At 37.4% G+C, this 25358-nt stretch overlaps 1 protein-coding gene across 1 annotated transcript in view; it reads left to right on the top strand.

The window, feature by feature from the left end:
* The window catches only part of Cdkl4 (cyclin dependent kinase like 4), a 54960-nt gene that overhangs the window by 19522 nt on the left and 10080 nt on the right, over positions 1–25358 (top strand). Inside the window, exons 4-8 of the mRNA XM_046425977.2 lie at positions 6107–6179; positions 12570–12660; positions 18860–19057; positions 20717–20799; positions 22271–22327. Coding sequence (XP_046281933.1) covers positions 6107–6179; positions 12570–12660; positions 18860–19057; positions 20717–20799; positions 22271–22327 — 502 coding nt within the window. The remainder of the gene's footprint in view (positions 1–6106; positions 6180–12569; positions 12661–18859; positions 19058–20716; positions 20800–22270; positions 22328–25358) is intronic.

The following is a 25358-nucleotide window of genomic DNA, read 5'->3' on the forward strand; positions in this document are numbered from 1 at the left end:
TCGTATTAAATACCACTTCAGAAAATCTGGTGGAGAAGTACAAAAAGCTTAGGAATAAAAAGATTTGCTTAAACTTTACATAAAGACAACTATAAAACTTAACTAAGGAGGGCTGGGGTTGTGGCTCAGCGGTAGAGCGCCCTGGGTTCAATCCTCAGCAGCACATAAAAATAAATACAAAAAATAATAGTATTGTGTCCATTTACAACTAAAAAAAAAAACTAAGGTACATAAAGGATTTTATTTAAATGAACATAGTTTCTAGATAAAAATATTCATTATTTTAAAAATATTGCCTCCCCAATTTATCTATTTACTAAATAAATTATAATCAGAATTCTAATGGGATTTTTTTGAAACTTAAAGAAGTTAGACCAAATCAAGAAATATTTTAAAAAGAAGAAAAAATAGAATATTAACAGTCTAATTAAATCACAATTGTTTTAGAGATTTCCTTTGACAAAAAAGCACCATAAGCAAAACTCAAAAAGAAATGCCATTGGTTAAACTGCCATAATTAACAAATTTCATATATGAAAAGATTAACGCCCAATTAGAAAAAAAATATTCATTCAAAAATGATTTAGTGAATACTGTGGACCTGTCAGATAGAGCTAGGAACAAACAAACCAAAAAAGTAGCCTAATCTTGTGGAGCTTTCATTCTAGTAGACATGGAAAAGAAAATATGTTTTAAAAGGAGGAGGGGATGACCATCACATCCCCACCTCAAAAAAAAAAAAAAGTTTACTCTCCTTATCAATCAAAGAAATTAAAATGTTTATGGTGAAGGATCATTTCTCACCTATTAAATTTGGCAAAGATTCTTCAAAAATCATTATACTCAGTATTATCTACAATTAGGAAGGGCTGGGGTTGTGGCTCAGCACTAGAGTGCTCACCTAGCACATGCGAGGCTCTGGGTTCAATCCTCAGCACCACATATAAATAAATAAAACAAAGGTATTGTGTCCAACTGCAACTAAAAAATAAATATTAAAAAAGAAATTAGGGAACCTGCTTTCTCATTCTCAGTTCAAGAGAGTTTATTTGGGAGAACAATTTGGAAGTGTGTTTGAAATTTTTTAAACTGTTTTTATCCTCCAATCAAGAAATTCCGTTTAGAGAAATACACAGTAAGTAAATATTCAGTAAGTAATATTGGGACAAATAATTATACATATGAATATTCAATATATCATTATGTATAATAAAAATTGGCCCTGAGTTTTCTAATAGAGAATTGATGGGGAGGGGCGCCCGTTGCTCAGTGGCAGAGCACTTGTGAGGCATATGTGAGGCACTGGGTTCCATCCTTAGCACCACATAAAAATAAACAAAATAAAGGCATTCTATCCATCTACAACTACAGAAAAAAAATTTTTTTGAAAGAACTGATTAGGAAAAAAGGCAATGGGGAGATTCCATGAAAACAGATGGAAGGTCAATGGAGCAGAGGAGGGGGATTGAAGAAGAGGGAGTGGGGGGACAGGAAAAAGGAGGAACAGTGGAATGAAATTGGCCAAATCATGCTATGTCCATATGTAAGTAGACCACAGTGAATTTCACCTTTATGTAATATCCATAGAGCACTAATTAAAGAAAACTATAAATAAATAAAAGGAAGACCACTAGAGTAGAGGGAGGGGAACAGGGAGGGAAGGAAGGGAAAGGGGAAGCTGAAGGCCGCAGTGGGGCAGATCATATTTCATGCATGTATGATTATGTCAAAATGAACCCTAATAGTGTGTAGAACTATAATGCACTAATGAAGACATGAAAAAAATTGGTCATAGATGGGGGTGGAACTCAGTGGCAGAATGCTTGCCTGACATGCATAAGGCCCTGAGTTCAACCTCCAACACTAAATAAAAGGAGTGGGGGGAATTAGTTACATGCATTTTGGTATATCCATACAATGGTACACTATTCATCTAGCCCGTGAGAAAGAATGCTGCATGCCAAGCATGGTGGCACATGCTTGTAATTTCAGGAGGATTACTGTAGAGGCTGAAGCAGGAAGATTATGGGTTTGAGGCCAGCCTTAACAACATTGAAAAACCTATCTCGGGGCTGGGGTTGTGGCTCAGAGGTAGAGCGCTTGCCTACCATGTGTGAGGCACCGGGTTCAATCCTCAGCACCACATAAAATAAAGATATTGTGTCCACGTTAAAAAAAAGAAAGAAAGAAAGACTATCTCAAAAAAAAAAAAAAAGGCAAAAAAGAATGATGTAGAAGAATAGTTGGTGTCCTGGGGAAATGTTCATGAGATGGTCTATGAAAAATGAGTTAATAGAGCAGAATGGTAAGTGTAATTGAAGTTAATTTTGAATTTTCTCAGTATTCTAGTAAATGCATGTATATTCTTTCAAATAAAATTATAAAACAGTTAAAAAGTGAATTAATTCACAGTTCACTTTTGTTGGAGCTGGTAACAAGCCTGGCACATTCAGGGAATAGCAGAAACTAACAGGCTTGGCTGGAATATTTGTGTGGATGTGGTAGGAAATGAAGTTGGGGAGGTTAATAAAAGTGAAATTATCAAAAGCCTGGTGGACCCCTAAAAACAAGATTGTCATTTATTCCAGGAGAATGGGGGTTCACTGAGAACCCGGTTCATCTGGGGTAATGATAATGAAATCAAGTTTAAAAATTATAACAAACTAAAACAAATGCAGAGAATTCTGAGGTGGGCATTAGATCTCTGCGGAGGGGCTAAGAGAGTTGTCTCTGGGCTGTGCAGGCTGAATTCCCAATGCCTTTACTTTGGTCTTGAACAGCGATGTCTCATTTTCACTTTAAGGCTTTCATTATTGCTTTTAGTATTGTTTTCACACTCACCCAAAACATAATATTTAAACATGGAATCCATTGATTTCTTCTGGAGGTTTTATTTCTCTCCAAAACACTTTGGAAAAGGCTGTGTGTGCTGAATGGTGTCACAGCGTGGTCTTCCTGGACTGAGCGCTGTGCAGCTCAACTCCTTTGATAACTGTCTTCTCTCTGCAAGATCAGTGTTCGTTGTGCATAGTTGTTACTTCATAGAGATGTTGCTTTGCCAGTCGTGAGGCCTACCTTCTTGGAATCTGAGCTCACTGACCACTGTGACACTTCCAGTGAGAAGCCTATAAACACCCCTGCCATAGCAACAGCGCAGGGCTTCCCTATCAAATTCATCCATGCTTGATTCCACATTATTGACACTAGAAATCCGGGTTATAACAGCTTCTGAATGTTAGGCCCTGCCTTATTCCCCAGGTTCCCTCCTCCTGTATTCTCTTAGATCCTACCCAGCGTCTTTTACACGGATAAGGCCGTGGGTTACCCTTGCCAGTCCCTCCCTAAAACTGAAATCCATTTGCCTTCCTCTCTACCACTGTCAGCCTAATGTAAGTCACCAGATCTCACCGGATTACTGAATTAGCCTCCTAATTAATCTCCCTGTATCCACTTTGCCCCTGGAAATCCATTCACCAACCTGGATTAGATTTTTGCTTGACTCCCCTCAGTGGCTTTGAATTTAAAGTAAAATACAGATTCCTTACCAAGCTCTAGATCTGTGAGGCCTGCAGGACTTGAGAAACCTGAGCACATTCTCACTCATGCTCCAGCCAAGTTGGCCTCCTTGCTTGCCCCAGGCTCCCTCTTCTGTCTTCGAGGCCTCTTCTGTCTTCCAGGCCTCTTCTGTCTTCCTGCAGGAGTCTCAGCCTCATTTATTGGCCTCATCTTTCAGATTCTCATCTTCTGGGCCCATGTGAGTGTTTAAGCCCAGATATTTAGAAGACAGACTTCTCAATTCACTTATGGAATGACATTTCCCTTTCATATGGGAAAACCCAGAAGCTGCAATAATTTACCTAAAGTTATAAAGTGAGGAGGCAGCACAGCTGGGATTTGAACTCTGGCAGCCTCTCCCAGGCTCAAAATGGCTATACTCTCCTTTCTACCTCCTATCAAAATATTTAAATAATGTTGCTTAAGGCTTGGCCATAGGTAAAGTGGGGAGAAGGATAAAGTTATATCAGAATTCATTGGAGGAAACAGCACTAGACATTTCAAGTGGAAAGGGGTTTAATACTGAGAATTCAGTGCTTTCAGAATAATAAATAGGAGAACTGGAGTCAAGGACATGCCACCATAATTGTGATCCAAGATAAGGAAATTGCTCTGAGAAAAACACCTTCCTACATTGGTTTCTCCAAATATACTTCAGCCTCATGTGAAGGCATCTTGTCATTAGTGCTGTAACTGAGGTACACACAGGCTGTCTCCTAACCCTATAAAACCAGCTACCTCTGCATAAATTCACAAGTGACCTAAATATATGATTTAACTATCCAAATATGGGGAAATATTAAGTCTGTGTGAGGGATATAATTGAAGTATTATATAATTATGAAGGTTTTTTTTTTTAATTTAGAAAAATCCTTACAGTAGACAGTTTTCTTTTGAAACCCTTGTGTTTCCGGTTTTTTGAAATATGCAAACAACAACCCCATCTGCATCAACAGGGTTGAAAAACAGACAATACACTGAGAAAAATATGTACTGCATATATAATAGACTGATCTACACTGGGTCTTTGTAAATGAATAAGAAAAGAGTAAACAGAGCAGTCCAAAAAGTGATAGAGGCCATGAAATGGAAATAAACAAAAGAAGAACTGTAGTATCCACTAATCATAGGAAATTTATTCATCACTAAAAATTAATGAAAGGCAAATAAAAACCAAAATGAAATATCATTTTATTTTAACCACAGATTGGCAAACATAACATTGGCAAAACTAAATGTTGGCAAGACAATGAGGCAATGGGGACTTATCTGCACAGATGTTTGGTGGGAGTTTAAATGGGTATAACCTTCCTTAGAGAGAGGGTAGCTTGGCAGTGTGTAAATGTGAAGGCATCATCACAGGACAGGGATGGTGAGTCATGGAAAGACACCAACAGAAAAGTTAAAGTGAATGCAATTGCTAGAATTTGTAGAGATGGTTACATGAAGTAGACAGGTTTCCCAGATCCTCAAGTCCCCCATGGAAATTACGCCTGCCCGTAATATCTTCCAGTGTTTTCTACACAGAGCAATGATCACTGCCAGCCTCCCATTCTCATGGGATCTTTCCTCTCCCTGGCCTCTCTTGCTGTAAACCACCCCACTTACCAGATGCTTGGCCATTGCACCACGAATCCAGCATGTGCTTGAGTGTGTATCACCAAATGAGCTGAGTGAATTCAAAGTCCCTCTTCCAAATTTACCTTTTTCTCTGCAAAGCCAGGTGTCAGGTCTGCCTGAAGTTCTTCTCTACATGTGCCTATGATTAGTTCCAGAAATGCCATATTTTGGAATTTACTTTAAGAAGATAATTGTACAACTGCAACAAGATGGATGATTACAGATGTTCATGGAAGTGCTTCTAGAAATAAAAATTGGCTCGACCTAACTGCTCATCAATGGGGAATAAGTACATTATAATACATAAAATGAGTCTTCCTCAGCCACTAAAATATATGCGCACATGTTAAGATTTGTACCTCATTTCTGAAAGAAGCCAGGCAGTGGGGTGGAATTGCAGAAGATAAATAGGTAATTAGGCAGGTGTCAGAAGACTTTGTGAATGTACTTTAAAATTTTTGAACCATTTGAATGTTTTTATTTAAAATTAAAAAGTAAATGCAGGCTGAACGTGGTGGTGCAAACCTGTAATCTGAGCAACTCAGGAGGCTGAGGCAGGAGGATCACAAGTTTAAGGTCAACCTCAGCAACTTAGCAAAGCCCTAAACAACTTAGCAAAAACCGATCTCAAGATAAAAAATAAAACAGACTGGGGATGTAGCTCAGTGGAAAGCACCCCTGGGTTCAATTCCCAGGACCAGGAAAAAAAAAAAAAGAGTAAATGCAGTGAGAGTCAGCCTCCGTAAGTTACAGCAACTATTTTCATGTAACAGATTAGAGTTATACATTTTCATGATAAGCATGTATCATTTGACAGATGTAAAAATTTCAAACTACAAAAGAAAATTATTTATTCCATTTCCACTCCCAGCCTTTGCTCTTGGAACCCCATGCCTGGCATTCTCATTTCCTTTTTAATTCTTTCCCCCAGAGTTGCTGATGGAGTGATCAAAAGTGTATTATGGCAAACACTTCAAGCTCTTAATTTCTGTCATAAACATAATGTAAGTAACATTTTCTAAAATATTTATTAATATCTTCTTGATGACTCTTTTCTTCTAAACAGCTCAGGGATCTATCCAAAGATCTAAAAATGGAGGGAAAGAACCAAAACAGCAAAACAAATGAAAGTTACAGATCTGAGGAAAAGGGATTCGTTATCCATGGCCCTTTTCCATTTCTCTAAGAATCATGTGACTAATTTCTCATGAATTAAAAGTTTGTATAAACTTCATGTTTCATTTTGTTGCAATACTAATGGTTCCCATGATTACTTTTAAATTGAGTTAAAATAATTTGTCAGGGTGTCAGCAATGTCACCCACCATGGCACTCAATTTTGTTTTTATTATTTCTCTTAAGTCTTTCATCAACACTTCCCCATCCCCTACCTTTTTTTTTTAATTTAATTTTCCATGCCATTAATTTTTTAGAACCACAGTTTTCAAACTTGAGCAGGTATCAGAATGACCTGGAAAGCTGCGGTAGGCCTGAGAATGTGCACTTGTAACATTTCCCCAGATGATACTGAAGCAGCAGGTACGAGAACCACACTTTGGATACTGCTGTGTTATAGAAATAATTTTGGCCATCTGTTTCCTACATACAATTTAATTTGTTCTTTCCCCCTGTATTTCCTATATGTGGGTATTTTTATCTAGAGCCTTGTCATATTTGGGCTCTGTATTTTTTAGACAAGAATATCACATTTGTGGTATGGTACACTTCTTTCTTTCTATTATTATTATTATTATTTTAGTTTTAGAAGGACACATTACCTTTATTTATTTATTTATTTTTATGTGGTGCTGAGGATCGATCCCAGTGCCTCACACATGCTAGGTAAGTGCTCTCCCACTGAGCCCCAGCCCCAGCCCGTGGTACACTTCTTATTGCATCATCATGAGGCATGTAGTGGCTGGTTGTCCAGCTTCTGACAATGTTGATACTGATCAGTGGGCTCCGGAGTTATGAGTTTGATCCATTCTTTTGGCATTTGCCCTGTCAGCCTTTTCACCTGATGGTTTAGCATCCAGTGATGATTGTTGCCTGCATCTAGTATTTCATTAATATTAAGAGATGTTAATTTTCCAATTCTGTTGTTCCTTCTGCATTATCATTGATTTATGAAAAATAACTTACCCTTACGTACTCTGGCTATTGTAAAATATAGCAATATGGATATGTGATGATTTCCTTTATGTGTCAATATTCAGAGTGATGAGTAAGTACCTCAGCAATCTCCAATGATGGACCATGACAGGCTTTCAGGGCAAGGTTGTGGGGCATCATTATAAACATGAATTTTTATATAGTTGATGTTTCCGATCCTTTGTAGTCATTGTTCTCTTAAATTCTCAAATTTTCCCATCTCAGGCCATTGGGCCCTTACTCAAATTGGATCCTGTGCTAGAATGATAGCTTATAGAAGATATCTCTAGACCTTTTGAGTAAATGCCTAGACAAAGAGAGTGCTAAGGCACCATATGGTCAGTTTTGATGCCAGCAGAATGTCTACCATGGTAGTCGAGGATTGCTGAAAAATAAAATACAAGATCATGGAATTAAATGTCAGTACTTAGGGAAGCTTTCTTTAGTTTTAAGAAAATCAGTGACGTTTTTATTAGAATCAACCAAAAGCCTCCTATTGGTGTAGAGAGATGCGTTCACAACATGCAGAAACCTGTTTTTCATGATGCAAATTGTGCTTTCAAATTTTTCATAAACATGTCACTGAATTGCCAGGCACAGTGGGCACAGCTGTAATCTCAGCAAGTCAGGAGGATCACAAGTTCAGAGTCAGTCTCAGCAATTTAGAGAGACCCTCAATAACATAGTGAGATCCTGTTGCAAAACAAAAATTTTAAAAGGGGCTGAGGATGTAGCTTAGTTGTAAAGCAATCCTGGGTTTAATCCTCAGTACAAATAAAATAAAATTCTGAATTGAATCCATATTTTTGTTGCTTTCTACTGTGCTATAGGAGATATCAAGTTCACCTAAGGTTGCAGCAGGAACTTTGTGGGTAGCTAAAATTTTTTTTAAAAAAATACTATTCACTATAAGTGGTTGTGCTATATCTCCCTATATAACTTGACACTTTCCTGTGACCTAGAGTAATGCAACATGTGAGGCTGATTTGTCTTTGTCTCTTTAGTGCTTAGCATTGATCTTTTATATAAAAGGTACTCAATGAATACTTTGTTGAATAAATGGATGGATGAATTAGTCGTTCAGTCAGTCTGATTGTCACTCACTATTGCCAGAGGACCCAAACATTATTATAGCTCAATGAGACTGCCATAGTTTCTCTGCTTGGAATAATACATTCTATATCTTAAGCTTTAAAATATTGAAAACTTCCCATTGATAATCCATGATCTCTTTTAAAAATGGATAGTTTTTGTCAAAACTTTCCTCCTCCAAGATGAAAATTACTTCTGAAATTATGGATTTTCTTATGCAATGGTAAGCCTTTGTATATCTATCTTTTCCTTTTTAACTATTAACTAAAATGCATGCAAAAGAAAAACTCTTGGGCTGGGGATGTGGCTCAAGCGGTAGCACGCTCGCCTGGCATGCGTGCGGCCCGGGTTCGATCCTCAGCACCACATACCAACAAAGATGTTGTGTCCGCCGATTACTAAAAAAATAAATATTTTTAAAAAAATTTTAAAAAAAAAGAAAAACTCTTACCAGGCATGGTGGCACACACCTGTAATCCCAGCAACTTGGGAGGCTGAGACAGGAGGATCTAGAGTTCAAAGCAGCCTCAGCAAAAAGCAAGGTGCTAAGCAACTCAGTGAAGACCCTTTCTCTAAATAAAATACAAAATAGGACTGGGGATGTATCTCAGTTGTCGAGTGTCCCTGAGTTCAATTCCTGGTACCCAAAAGAAAAGAGAAAGAAAAATTCTTAAGTCATATATAAGCTGTTACCATAATACACCTAAAACCTTTATAGTCTTTATTTTTAGAGGCACTCTAATGATGCTCTCAAAATTACAGAAAAGGCAATTTGACCCAGTAATATTGCTGAAGACATCCAGCTTTCACTCCCAAGGAGTGCACCTTATTATCTCCAGAGTCGTGATCCTTAGCAAGACAATGGAGGTTAAAGCAGTAAGGGAATTGAGGCCTTGCCACTTAATGGCTCATAGGGATCACTTGAGAGCTTGTCAGAAATGCAGAATTTCAGGCCCACTCCAATCTGCTGACTCAGAATATGCATTTTAACAAGAGCTCCAGATGATTGGTGTGCATATTAAATTTTGAGAAGTGCTGGATTTGAGAAAATACATACTTTGTTCTGTTTTACTTTCTAATACTGCCAGTGTGAGATAGCTGAAGTGATCCATTTAACTTCATTGTGAATCCATAGATCTATATCTGATTCACTGGTTAGAGAAGAAGAACTTTATTTCATGATAGCAAAACCACAGTGATATCTGAGACATGGAGGCGCCCAACTGCAGCATCCATCAGCATCTTGCTTTTACCCATGGTGGGTCAGCAAGGAGGCATCTGTTTTCTCTCTCATGGCTAATAACCATCCACCCCCACAGCCTGGTCATAGAGAACCACCTTCTCAGTTTATAGAAAATTATTTATTGCTCAATCTGGCATATAAGAAGTAGTTACTGGAATGGATGCTTCCAGAAATTATTCTTTGAGTTGAATGTCAGGTTTAAAATAACATGATACTCCTCTTTTTTGCCAGATTGTGAACCAACAATAACTCAACCTGAGCATATAAAGGGCTGGGGATATAGCTCAGTTGGTAGAGTGCTTGCCTCACATGCACAAGGCTGTGGGTTCAATCCTCAGCAACACACACACATAAGATGCCTATGAAACCCAAGTTTATTAAAATTCTTCTGTTAAAGAAACTTGCATGTTTCTTCTTGTTTGGTGGAAAATAAGCTGATTGCAAGAGGCACTGCACAAAAGCTGGCTGAAGAGAGCTTGTACAGAGTGTGGCTTTGCAATAGAGAAGACGAAAACTGTGTGTCTGAGTGTTTCTGTCCTCCATGCTCTGATTCTTACTGTTTCAGATTCTTATTGTTTCAAACATTTTTATTTTTTCTCTTTCTTCAATATTCTATCTTTTTATCAGTAGTTTCTCTTACCTATGGCTATATAAATAAATGTTTCTGTTTCTTTGGGACACACTAATATTTTGTTTGCCTTTTATTTTTTTTGATTGAAAAATACTTGCTATAAATTTCAACATGGTCTGCATTAGATCCAAAAACTATGTAAATAGGCCAACAAACAAATATCAATATAAGTTACATTTACTTTGTAATGTCACACATACTCTAGAAACTCCAGAATTCTATATAAAGTCATTTGAGGGATACACCTGTTCTATAAATCACCAACTATTTTAAGTATTGCTGACTCAGAAAGTTAGTCTATGCCTGTAATCCCAGCAACTCAGGGGCTCAGGCAGGAGGATCACAAGAGGCTAGCCTCAGCAATTTATTGAGACCTTGCCTCAAAATAAAATTTAAAAAGGCTGGGGATGTAGTTTAGAGGTAGAGCAACACTGGGTTCAATCCCCAATACTGCCAAAAAAAGAAAAAGAAAAAAAAGTGGCATATCAAAAATATTTTATTTTATTGTCCAATAATGTATTTTTTTAAGATTAATACCTAAGGTCCTAGGAGATCAAAAATGTTTCTTCTAACTTCTAGAAGTACACATTATGAAACAGTGTCAGTAATTAAGATTACAAAGGAACAAGTTTCTTTTACAACTGCCATTTTTTAAAATATTTTTTTTTAGTTGTAGATGGACACAATGCCTTTATTTTATTTATTTACTTATTTTTTATGTGGTGCTGAGAATTGAATCCAGTGCCTCACATGCAAGGCAGGTGCTCTACCATTGAGCCACAACCTCAGGTCCACCACTGCCATTTTTGTGACCTAAGATGAATTTAAGCTTTAGCTTTTTCTCTTTCTAGGTAGTGGTTATTGAAGCAAAATGATTTCAGAATTGTCAATTTGACACAAATACCTAAAGAGACTGGCAGCATGGCAGAGAAGTGAGGCAGACACAGTTGATTGTGGCACTTATTCAGTGGACTGTCAGTGGCTACCAACAATCACAGGACTATTGCAAGGATGAAATAATTCATGGGGAAGTGCTTTGAAAAGTACAGATCTCTGGATGGGGGCCAAGTGGTAGAAGAGTGGTATCATTTTTACCTCTTTTATTTGGGGGAAATAAATGATCTGAAAAGATAGAAGTTCTGAAGAGTAGGGCCACAGTTGTTTCTGTTTTGCTTTGCTTTGTTTTTTGGATCTGGAGATTGAACCCAGGGATGCTTAACCACCAAGCCATATCCCCAACCCCTTCCTAAAATATTTTATTTAGAGACAGGTTCTAAGTTACTTAGGGCCTTGCTAAATTGCTGAGGCTGACCTCGAATTTGAGATCCTCCTGCCTCAGGCTCCCAAGTCACTGGGATTATAGGCATGTGCCACAGTACCTCTGCAATGTGGAAGACCTCTCCTGGGTTTATGATGTGTGCACTCGCTTGCCCTCCTCCAAGTCCCCAGCTTAGCTTTCTCATGTTCAGCAGGAAGGGTCAGGGTGATCTACAGCAAATTTGTAAGGTCGCTACATATTTAAAAAGAACAGCAGAGCTTCTCCAAGGTGAGAATGCCTCACAAGAGGGGTCCTGCCCTCCTGGGAGGGACTCCCCTGGCACTGTGCCAACATCTCAGGAGGGCTGCCCCATCATTCCCAGTCAGCTCATTGCAGAGGAAATTGGGATCTCTGATCTAAGTAGGCGACTGTACATCACAGTTCACCCAGGGCAGTTCTGGTCTGCGCCTGTCCTCCTGGCATGGTTATTTACAGAGCTCCCTTTACACTTGCAAGTATCCTGATTTGGATAAAAAACAATACTCTCACTCAAATTTTAAAAAGTGAACTTTTTAAAAAATAATTTAAATGCCTTTCCATTTTCTCAAATCCACAATAATTATTCAACCTCTTTTGTTGTTCTCAAGAGGCCACAGGTCTTACTACAGGTCCATGGAATCTAGTTTCAGTTAGGGTCTTACCTAGTGCAATTTTAATAGACGCAATAAAAAGTGAAAGAAATAATTGTATAGTATTCACTTCTTCCCCCCAAAAAACAGATACAGTTTTCATATACAACTGTAATTTAAATTTCTTCAGTAATGTAGCAACATTTGGATATTCTTTTTCTTTTATATGATAAGATTTTAAGTAAAAGCTGTCAATTTAAGTTCTTTTAGAAAAATGAAGGGAATCTTTGTTTTTATATCACAGGCTACTTGTTCATCAATATACTAGTAGTTAAGATTTATTCTTGATCATTATTATGGCTCAGAAAAATAATCAACTATTGTCTTCCAGTGTATTCACCGAGATGTAAAACCTGAAAACATTCTCATAACCAAGCAAGGAATAATCAAGATCTGTGACTTTGGGTTTGCACGAATTCTGAGTAAGTAGCGATTTTTTTTTAACCTACTTTATCCAATTCAGATGATTATAAACTGATAGAATTTAAATTCTTGCTTGAGATATTGGACGGATGCTAAGTGTTGTGTTGTTTTTCTGAAAAGAAAAATCTCACTTTAGCCTTTTAGTCAGTACATTATTTGGCATTTCAACTCTACTCCATTCAGCTAGAATTTATTGGATGACTTTTTCACGTACTTTGCCCCACAGGAGTAGAAAAAAATTATAAGTGCATTTCTGCTCTTCATGTTCTTATGATCTAAAGTAAAAGAAACAACAGAATAATACAAGATGGCTGGCAATAAAGAACTAAAATGAAGGTGCAGACAGTTCCCTGGAGGGAGATGTTAATGTGGGCTAAAGTGGTTGGAAAAAAACTTCTTGTAGCTGGTGAGAGACTGGAAGTGTCAACTGCGAATTAAAGGGAGAGGATGCAGAGACAGTGCTAAGAAAAAAGAAATCATCCCAGGCAGGCAGGAAGTGAAGGGAAAGGGGACAAATAATTAATTCTCCCCAAATCTGGAACTTTGCGCACACACACACACAGTGTTAGCAACTTATACCTTGCAGTATGGGTATGTGCATAATCAGAATCCTGATAGGACACAGATACAGGTGACCTGACAATGCATTTGGAAGGGTTGGGCAAAAACTGTTAAAAAGACTTTCTGAGGTTGCTGTGCTTTGTGGTAAAAAATAATGGGACCCTAATGATAACTGGATAATTGATCCCTGTGCCATGTGGTTAAAAGGACAAACACTGGGAAATGGAGCTATGATCTCTGCACATAGTATATAGTACATCCAAATCATGAAATACTCGGCAGTCATTAGATGTGATGTTTTCAGAGTAAATGAAAAAGAAAAGCTAACTGATGTGTGCAGTATGATTTCAACTGCACAGAAAATAATTACAGGAATACATATGATCCACAATTCAGGAAATTATGTGAATGAGTCTTCTGATATATTTCCCATAAATGCAATGTTCGGTTTGTTTGTTTCCCTGGAAATCCATTCTTTACTACAAAAATATCCAATTTGGTCACAAAAATATATATGCCATTACAAACATTAAAAATATAAAAGAGCCAGGTGCAGTGGCACATGCCTGCAATCCCAGTGGCTTGGGAGGCTGAGGTAGGAGGATCAAGAGTTCAAAGCCTGCCTCAGCAAAAGCGAGGTGCTAAGCAACTCAGTGAGACCCTGTCTCTAAATGAAATACAAAAAAAATAGGGCTGGGGCTGGGGCTCAGTGGTTGAGGGCCCCTAAGTTCAATCCTTAGTACCAAAAACAAACAAACAAAAACCATAAAAGAAATATTTCATATTAAAGTTACCTTATAAATGGTTCTTTGGGGGATTTTTCTCTCCCTAAATGGGCAGTTTTGCTGAAAATATGTACATATTTGATTTTTTTCATGAACCTGTATTCTTGCCTTTTTCTAAGTCTTCCTGTAGCAAACATCCATCTCTGAATAAAGAATCAGAAAGGTGAAGAAGGGTGTCCATAATATTATGTGCTAAAATACTAATACTTGACTAAATAGACTAAACTACATAAAAATTTAAGCTCTTGCCAGACTTGATGGTGCACGCCTATAATCCCAAGGATTTGGAAGGCTGAGGCAAGAGGATCATAAGTTCAAGGCCAACTTCACAACTTTAGTGAGATTCTGTCTCAAAATAAAATGGACTAGGGTTGTAACTCAGTGGTAAAGCATCCCTGGGTTCAATCCCCAAGTACCTAAAAAAAAAATTTTTTAAGCTCTTACTGGATATATTCACATGCAAAAGAATGAGGTTGGCCCTTTACCTTAAACCGTATACAAAAATTAACTCAAAATGAATCACTATCCTGTATATAAAAGCTTAAACTATAAAACTCTTAGAAGAAAACAGGGGAAAGGCTTCATGAACTCAGATTTATCTGACAGGGATTTCTTGGATGTGATACCAAAAGTATAGAAGCAAAAAAATAGATTAGTTGGACTTCATCAAAATCAAAAACTTTTGTGCCTCAAAGGATGCTATAAACAGTGAAAATGCAACCCATGTAAAGGGAGAAAATATTTGTAAATTTATATATGACAATTCATATCTAGAATATGAATATGTAGAATTCCTGTAACTCAACAACAAAAAACTTATTTTAGAATGGGCAGAAGACTTGAATAGATATTTCTTCAAAGAAGATATACAAATGACTAATAAGCACTACCATTAATCATCAGGGAAATGTAACTAAAAAACACAATGAGGTACTATTTTACATTCTTTAGGGTGACTGTTATAAAACAACACACACACACACACACACACACACACAAGAGTAAGTGTGGGTGAGGATTACCATATGATCCAACAATTCCACTTAGTAATGTAGCCAAAAGTATTGAAAATAGGAATTTGAAGAGATGCTTGTACACCAATGTTCACAGCAGCATTATTTACAGTAGTGAAAAGGTGAAGACAATCCAAATGTCCCTCAAAGATGAGTGGATCAACAGAAGGTGACATACACAAATAATGGAATGTTATTCAGCCCTGAATGAAATTCTGATATGAGCTACCATGTGGATACATGTTGAAAACATTACGCTATATGAAGTAAGCTGGATGCAAAAGGACATGCGCTGTCTGAGTCTCCTCATGTGGGGTACCAACAATAGTCAAATTGATGGAGACAGAAAAAAGAATAGTGGTTATCAGGGACTGGGAAGAGGTAAATGGGGAATTATTGTTTAGGTACAGGTTTCAGATTGTGCTGATGCACGAGTTCTGGATATGGATAGCAGTGATGGTTACACAATGAACTGGAAATGTACTTAATGCCACCAATCTCACTTAAAAATGGTTGAAATGGTGAATTTTATGTACATTTTACCACAAAACAAATATAAACTCCAGATAGATAAATAATAGAATATAGGTATACAGAGATAAAATTTTTAACTCAAGAGAAAGAATATTTCAATATTATAGTTAAAGTTGATATAAAAAGCTTATGTTAGCTGGGATATATCTCAGTTGGTACAGTGCTTGCCTAGCATGCACAAGACCCTGGGTTCAATCCCCAGCACCACACACACACACACACACACACACACAAATATATATATATATATATATATAAATTGACAAAAAAAATAAACCACTGAATTAATTTTTTTAAATTTATCTTTGGTACTAAGGATTGAACTCAGGGGCACTCAATCACTGAGCCACATCCCTAGCCCTATTTTTTTTTTTTTTTTTGAAACAGGGTCTCACTGAGTTGCTTAGCACCTCACTGTTGCTGAAGCTGGCTTTGAACTCAAAATCCTCAGCCTCCCAAGCCACTGAGATTACAGGCGTGTGCCACCATACCTGGCAAACCACTGAAGTTCTGAGAAGAAAAATTAATAAGATATTAGTAGACAATTCACAAGAGGAGGAAAAAGTTAATAAATATGAATAATCTTCCTCCACACTGATGTCAAAGGAATGCATATTAAAATACTACTCTTCACCAATGAAGCTGATAAAATTTTGTAAACATTAACTATTAAGATTGTTGCTAGTGGGAACAGTTTGGAACAAATCCTTGGAAGAGCAATGTGTTAATATCAAAAGTTTTGACTCTGAACCTTTAATTCCACTTTTAGGAATCTCTCACAGCGCAGGATACTACCTACCCAAAGTACATCATGATGTTCATTGTAGGACTAGGTATTACCGAGAAAAAATTAAAAGGCAACTGACTATTCAGATATAAGGAAAAGACTAAAGAATGTATCTGACTTAACACCACATATTAATATTTATTTTTGAAGAATTTTAATGACACAGAATATGCTTTGGCTTGTGATGTGGAGCCAGGTGAAGAAGAATACAAAACTACTTACATGCTCTCCCAATTGCATGTGTATGTTTAGGTATGCAAAATCAAGACAAGACTGAAGGAAAGGAAATGTACCAAAATATAATATGGTTTCTCTGGGTGGTAGGGGATTTTTATTTGTTTGTTTATTTACATTTCTCAAGTGTTCTACAAAGAATAGGAAGTATAAATTATGTTAATATTTTTCAAGATGGTAATTCTTGGGCTGGGGATGTGGCTCAAGCATTAGCGTGCTCGCCTGGCATGTGTGGGGCCCGGGTTCAATCCTCAACACCACATACAAAGATGTTGTGTCCGCCAAAAACTAAAAAAATAAATATAAAAAAAAGATGGTAATTCTTTAAACTAATTTTTAAAATAATCCTAAACTGGGCATGGTATCGCATGCCTGTAATCCCATTGATGTGGAAGGTTTAAGCAGGAGGGTTATAAATTCAAGGCCAAGGCTTAGGCAGGAGGATTGCAATTTAGCAAGGCCCTAAGCAACTCAGGGAGACCTGGTGTTAACTTAAGATATAAAAAGGGTTGGGTATGTGGCTCAATAGTTAAGCACCCCTGTGTTCAATTCCTAGTACCAAAAAAAAAAAAAGAAAGAAAAAGAAATAATCCTAAATACCGAAAAAGCTTGGGTTAGAGATTTTCAATCTGTGATTATTTATAATGGTAAAATATCAGAAAATTTGGGAAAGATGAAGTAAATCATGACATATGCACTTGGTAAACTATCAGGCAGCCATTGAACTCAAGTTCATAAAGTTTATCACAGCATAGTAAACATGTGGAATGGAGTGAAAAGCAGGACACAAAATTATATATATATATGTAGATATACACATACACACATATATTGATATATATATCACAAAAAATAAGATGCATCAAAAGATTAACACAAGGTATCTTTGTATGATAAAACTTAATTTATTTTATTTTTCTTCTTTTTGTTTATCATATTTTTCATATTCTTATATGACTTTTATAAGAGAAAGATGTTTAAAAAATGTACAACACCTAACTTAACCTGTGAAAATAAGAATTTTCAGTGGTTGTTATTTTCTTTATTTTTCATTTCCAAATGTCCTAAATAGTATTTATTAATTCTTATCATTCAGAAATTTGTATAATTTTATGAAAGAGCAATAGGTGAGTGCTGTGAGGGCTGTTCTTCAGTGACACCTGCAGCTGTCTTTTGTGGCAGTCTTGCTGGCCTTGAGGCCTCTTCTAAGAGAATTGCACATGACCTCATCTCTGCAAGCTGGTCATCTTGCCAGTTTTTCCCTTTATGCATTTGTAGAGTTCATATATGAACTGATATGTGACTCTTGCCAGTTAAAAGCAAAAAAAAAGTTATTAAAAAGTTATTTTACCAAATTCTCTTCAACCTCAAAGGATAAAACTGGGGCTCCTGGACCTTTAGGGTATTATAGCAATTATGGAATTGGCTTTTACCCACTTGGGAGGCAAGTGCCTTGGCCCTAGGCAGTCCACACCTGGGGCAGTGGGACAGAACTGGCCAGTGAGATCTCACCTATCTCTCTCCTCTGCCTGTCATATACTATGTGTGTCTCAGTTCAAGGAGTCAAATTGAAGTGTTTGTCACAAATTTGGATAAATATTAGTTTAATCCAGTTGTCCATTACTGCATTAGTTACTTGTGGCCTCCATAAATAATCATAACCTGTGTGCTTAAAACAGAAATTTATTTTTTCAAAGTCCTGGAGGCCCAAAGTTCAAAATCAAGTTGCCAGCAGGGCTCTGCTTTGAAGGCCCCTGCTTCTAAAGACTGCATTCTGGGTCTTACAGCTACATTACTCTAGTATCTGCCTCTGACTCATCAGGGGCTCTCCCTGTAAGTCTGTGTGTTCTGATATGACCTCATTGTAACTTGATGACCTCTGCATAGACCCTATTTCCAAATATAGTCACATTCATGGCTACACATTTGGGACTTCAAATCTCTTTTGAGGGGACACAATTTTTTCAACAAGCAAAATGCTGATGATAATGTGTAAGCAAATAATTGTTGGTTTAGACTTGAAGTTACACCCTCCTCACCACCCGCCCTAGCCTCTTCAGCTATGATGTGGATATTGATCAGCAAAACTTCTCTTGAAAGTTGAATTGCCCGCCTCAGCGCACAGTGCGACTGTGACTCAGTGCCTCGATTCATTGACCATTAGCAAGATCAGGGCCTCTGATTTATAAAACCTACTTCAATATAAGACCTGCTCCAGGGAGGAGTTCACAGGTTCACATCTTTGGAGAATATGACTCACATGATCTGCTTGATGCCCTTGCAGTTCCAGGAGACATCTACACTGATTATGTTGCCACACGGTGGTACAGGGCTCCTGAGCTTCTCGTGGGAGACACCCAATACGATTCTTCCGTCGATGTGTGGGCTGTTGGTTGCGTTTTTGCAGAGCTCCTGACTGGCCAGCCACTCTGGCCTGGAAAATCAGATGTGGACCAGCTTTATCTGATAATCAGAACACTGGGTATGAATTGTACTTTATGACTCACGGTGTCCCTAAAGTGTTATAGTATTATTATGTTAGTGTAATGATAAGAGTTTTATTGTTTCTCCAAAGTGCTACTTAGGATGATGGTTATGGGTTCTGAGTTGTGGCCGAAGCCCAGTCGTTTTCTCAGTACATAGAGCCGTAGCTCCTCTCAGTGAGTTTTCAGATACTTTTCCAAGAAAAAACAACTAGCCATGGAATAAACTATACATTTACTATCCATCGTGGGATAAGGTAGGGATAAGTATATAGTCTGCTGAGCTTAATTAAGAGATACTGAATCAAATGCTATTCTGTTCCCAGAAGAAAGGTTTTCCCCATTTATGCAAGAGCAGAGGTCAGCAATTTTTTTTTTTCTATCAGAGACCAGTGATAAGAATTTGGGGTTTTGTAGGCAATACAGTCTCTGTTGCAACTCTTCAACTCTGCTCTGGTAGTGCAAAAGCAGCCATATCCAGCCTATCCCTGCCTTTTCCATGGTTTTAACATGGCACAAAATACTATTCTTTTTATTTATTTTTAATCCATTTAAAAATTACAAACCATTCTTAGATCTCAAGCACTGGTCCAGATTTGGCCTAAGGGCCTTAATTTGTAGACCCCTGCTCTAGAGCTTAAGAGTTTTTTATTTTCTGTTTGAAGCGACTGCCAGTTTAAAACAATATTAACATATCTCATTTATATGTATAGTACTCAAGAATTTACAAATTACTTTCATACATGTTATTTCTTGCTGAAACTTGTTGTGGAAATAAAATCATTTTTAATTGTGCCCATTTTGTTTTGTAAATGAGAAAAGTAAGGCTCAGGGAGCCTCCATGATTGGCCTAAAGTCATATATCCAGTATAGAATAGGAATAGGACTGATGGGGGTTTTTTTTCACAAGTTTTCAGAATGTGTTAGCATGCTCAGGAGTTTTCATCTACCTCTTCCTGGTTGGAAGAGAATATAACCCCAACATTAGCTGCAGCCTTGTTCCAGAAGCCTGGATACAAAGAAAGTCATACCTTTGCACCCAAATGACTATGTATTGTTTACTTTTCCTAGGCTCTCCTGGTAGCATGGCTGCTGGATATTTCCCTGTTTGTTCCAATACATTCTCCTAGAGAATTCAGCCTGAAAATTTGGGGCAGAGTATGACCACAGACCATACCTTAAGTGTATATTGTTTGATTGTTTTATATATTCATTAGGTTGATATAAGACTGACCTGAGTTTGAATCCTGGGTCTGTCATTTACTTTACCATGTGACCTTGGACAAGTAATTAGACCTCTCTGAGCCTCATTTTCCTCATTGATACAGTGAAGATTAAAAATAGCAATATTGCTGTGATTGAATGAGATAGTATGTGAAGCCCTTAACGCCATCGCCTCACCTGGTCTTTTGATAGAGGCTATATGGCAGGCCAAACCACATGCAGCAAAGAGCTTTATATGGGAGAATTAGCCTTAAGTACACAGATGTGCTTTTGCAGGGGACCATTCCTCCCATATCTAGAGAAAATAAGCCGGCACCATATTTCCTTCATACCTGGACCTTGAAAGCTAATCATTATTTACATGCTTTATGTTTTGTTTGTTTTTTTTTTTTTTGACCAAAATTTTCAAGAGCTACATGGTTTGTGTTTTATAGGAAAACTAATTCCAAGACATCAGTCCATCTTTAAAAGTAACCAGTTTTTCCATGGCATCAGTATACCTGAACCTGAAGACATGGTAAACTGCTCTATTTTGGATATTTTATTTTTTGTGTTGCTACTTTCTGTAAAAAGGTAGTTATTTCTTTTTTAATATTTGTGCTTTGGGCTTCTATTTTCTATACTAAATATGAACACAGATCAATGTTAAATTTAAGTTGAAATATATTTAGTGTCTTACATAATGCCTTGATCGTTTTAGTCAAAGCACTGATGTTAATTTTCCCCAAAATAATTATTTCTTCATAAACAGTACTTAGTCTTCCTTATTTTGAAGATATGCATGCTCAATTTTTTCAGCTTATGAAACAAAGTTCAAATCAATTTAAAAAAAAAAACTTTTTGGGGAGTTAGCTCACTTGCAGAATATTTACCTAGCATATGCAAGGAAGGCCCTGGATTTAGTCCTGGCCCTAAAAAAAAAAAAAAAAAAAAAACTTTTTATACTCATTAAATTCCAAATTATCCACCATCTCTGTGTTCTTGCTATGGTCTCTGCCTTTATCTGGGAATGTATCAATAACCATTTGACTCTCTTGCCCTCTGTAGACATTGATTTCCTGTCTGTGTTACCCAAGTTCAGACTATGACCTTTAAAACTCCATATGGTCTAGAATCTGCCTAGGGAAGGAAAGGAATGTCAAGAGAGGCACGCATCCACACTCAAGCTGTGTTGGAATCAGAGCAGCATAGGGATGGGAAAATGTCTGAGAAAGTCTGAGAAGCCATATCATGATTTATGGCATGTGTGAGCAACCTGAGGTTCAAATAGTCCCAACTATCTCTAGACACCCTGTTCATTTAAAATCAATTAGTTGGTATAATACCTTGATTTGCATACTGAATTTTTCACTTTATTTCTTAAAATCTTCAACAAATATAATACAGGGTTATGGGTTGAATTATAATATTAAAGATTATCAAAGAATATTTATAAAACATGTGTTTAAAAAATAAGATACAACAAACTCACATGAGTCTACAGCCAAGTTAAAGACATAGAATATTACTATTGTCTTTGGAGCTTCCCCATCTCCTTTCTTTACTACTCTGAACCTTGTGTTTATCTCTTTGTTGATTTCTATAATCTTATACATGTAGTTCAACATATTCTCATGAATGCTCAAAACATCCTTATAAGTAGATCAGGCACAGATACTAGAGCACCATGGTAGGATTTCAGAAGCAGATATTTTTTAGCTTCAGATTTGAAGCTTTCCCATCCCCTTCTCTCCAAAATAACCAACACCAGTTACAAGACAGTCAGTGCAACTTTCTTGAAATTAAGACAATAACTCCAGTTTAATGACTTTCAGAATTTTACATCAGTATAAAATATGTAAAAACATGATTTTTAAAAAACTATATAAGGAATTATCTAACATATTAAGGGAAGTGTACTTAATGTCACTTGTAATATTTAACATATATGAGAAATATATGTTACTTTGTTGTTATATAACATTGAAATTCTTTATTTTGTTTTCCAGGAAACTCTTGAGGAAAAGTTCTCAGATGCTTATCCTGTGGCTTTGAATTTCATGAAGGTACTTAGAATTAATTATAAGTGGGCTAGGGGTATAGCTCAGTGGTAACAGGTATACCTAGCATACTTATAGCCCTGGGTTTAATCCCCAGCACCAAAAATTTAATTAATTATAACTGTTATTGACTGCAAATTGTAATGACTAAAGCCAATAATTCTGGGAGGAATGGACAAATAATTCCAAAGTGAAATATAGTCATTAAAAATGATAAGGAGGGCTGGGATTGTGGCTCAGTGGTAGAGCGCTTGACTAGCACAGGCGGGACCTGGGTTCAATTCTCAGGACCACATAAAAATAAAGGCATTGTGTTGTGTCCACCTACAAAAAAAAAAAAAAAGATATTCTCTCTCTCTCTCTCTCAAAAAAAAAAAAAAAGATAAGGAACATCATTATCATGGGGTAGCTCAGTTGTAATGCCCTTACCTAGCAAGTGTGAAGCCCTGGATTCTATCCCTAGCACTACCACCAAAAAAAAAAAAAAGATAAGAACTATAAAATAATTTTAGCTAAAGGGACATCAGTGGCTTAAGCAGTAACAGTTCTAACATATCCACCAAAATTAGTAGCTAAGACCAGGCAGAAGAGAACCATGCAGACCTATCCCATAGAGGAGACCTACCCCATAGAGCAGACCTATCCCATACAGTAGACCCAAGAGAGATTGTCAAACAAAGAACAAATTTTGATCCAAAGCTGAAGAAACTTATCAATGACATGTCTGCCATTTGTGTTTAGCCAATGGAGGCCACACTAGCAGGTGCTAGTGACCCATCCATCATGGATGCTGAAAGTACTCTGAGGGATGGGCATGAAGATCCAGAAGTGATATCTGTCCTTAACAATCAGTTAAGTTCTGTCTGTAGCAGCACTTTCTAAATGTGGCTGTTCAGCAGAATGATCTGGGACGTTTGTAAAATACAGTTTATGTATCTAGCCTTAAGTTCACAAGGAGAATCTCCATGAGTAGGACCTTGAAATTTGTTCTCTTTAAACATTCTCTTAGATGGCATGATATACAACTCAGTTTGCAATTCATCTGGTCTAGCCAGTGGGCCTTTTAGATGACCCAGAGTCAACTTTATAGATTAGTATTTGTGCTAGGTGCTTGTGTCTGCTGTGGTGCTATCCAGGGTGCTGGACTTCTTCAGTCTGAGTCCTCCTGAGGCTCAGAGCCTGACGCCTCAAAGCTGACACTGCTCTTACCAGTGCTCTTAACCACTGCTGTACGTGACTTCAGCTGCCAGCTGACCTGCCTCCACCCCACACTCTGCAGGTCCTGTTCTTAGAAGCCCAATTCCCTGCCCTTGTTCTGGTGAGTGTTCTGACCCACCAGCAATTTAGCAAAACCTCCAAGCAGTCAGACACTGAAAGCCCAACCCATGCTCAGGTGTAGGCCAGAGTCTGCCTGTAGTTGTTCCTCAAGTTAACCTGAAAACTCCACAGAGCACGACTCTAGGGAACAGAAACATTAAGGTATAGGACAAGCTCCTGATCTTCATCTCCAAAGAGGAAGCACCCTGATGGCTTGCCTAAGAATTAGATGAAGCTGGGTTTGTTACTCAACTCTTTGATTTAGACCCATTAAGTATTGATTAGGGATCCAAGAATTCTCTATGTGGTCAAGACTTGTGCTATTCCATGATCACACCCTATCTCCTAGACTCCTAGACTATCTCCTAGACTCCTATGTTAGATAAAATAAAATTATCTTAGATTAATGATAATTAAGAATTCTTTGACAACAAATAACTACTATTTGCAATAACAGGTAGTTTTCCCAGATACAAGATCATAACCTATGCAGGAAGGTGCTCAAGTTGGTGAAGTGTTGGCCAATGACAGTACCAAGGATAGTGGTGACATGTAGAAGCCAATCTGTGGCAGGTCTTTTGTGTTCTCTTCATTGAGTTTAAAATGAGTCTATGGCCATAATCTTTATTATTGATTACTCGTTTGTCTCCATAGTCCTGACCATCCTACCACTGTTTCCGTTTGTATGATCATCAGGAACACTGTAAATGACTAGAGATTTTGTTAGAGAACTTTCTGCCAAATTTGAAAATCATTTTTGTTTTCTTCTGTTTGTTGTTGTTGTTGTTTTTGTTTGTTTTGTTTTTTAAGAAAAGGATCCTGACTTGGACTTACAGTTCCAATTTCTCATATCTCATCTTTAGGACCTCTTCCAGATTGGAAGCACATCTATCAGGGTATACCTCTGAAAACTCACCATCTTCTTGATGTACAGAAAGTTATTAATCCAGGCAGGCAAGGACTCAGCAGCCCTAGCTCCCACCCAATCAAAATCAGTGCTTCCAAAATTAATCAGCAGGACATTGTTCCAGTCCAAGCTTCTTCTTAGAATCAGAAAATGCACTTTGAAATAAACACTCGAAGGTATTTATTGAGGAAAAAACTAGATTTCAGTAGATCAAAAGCCTATATAAGAATGTGAATGAGTGCTGGGGATATAGCTCAGTTGGTAGAGCATGCACATGGCCCTGGGTTCAATCCTCAGCACCACAAAAAAAAAAAGAAAGAAAAATATGTGAATAAATTAAAGATATATTTGAAAGGAAAGCTGGTAGGACTTAATTATGACTTATACATGGGGAGTAAGAAGAGAGTGGCAAGGATGAGGTGCCTGACTCTGTTTCCCAGCTGTTGGCAGATCTACACTTCCTTTCAAGTCTCTTGGCAAGGATCCTTCTTGGCCTCTTGCAGCTTCTGGGAGACTTGGGCATTCCTTGGCTTGTGATGTTATAACTGCAATCTCCACCTCTATTATTGCACAGATGTGAATTCTCTATGTGTCTGTCTCTGTGCTGTCTTTCATTTTCTTATAAGGATACCAATAATAACTGAATTGGGGGGTCTACTTACTAATTATGACCTCATCTGAACTAATTACATCTGCAAAGACCTCATTTCCAAGCAAGGTCACATTGTGTGGTACTGCAAGTTAGGAATTCAACATGTATTTTGTGGGGAACACAATTCAACCAGTAACAGTGCTCTCAAGACTAAGAAGTAT

Source organism: Marmota monax, unplaced genomic scaffold (genome assembly GCF_021218885.2).
Source record: "Marmota monax isolate L192 unplaced genomic scaffold, Marmota_monax_Labrador192_F-V1.1 WCK01_AAM20220418_F8-fsc00015, whole genome shotgun sequence".
In the NCBI taxonomy this organism is placed as follows: Eukaryota; Metazoa; Chordata; class Mammalia; order Rodentia; family Sciuridae; genus Marmota; species Marmota monax.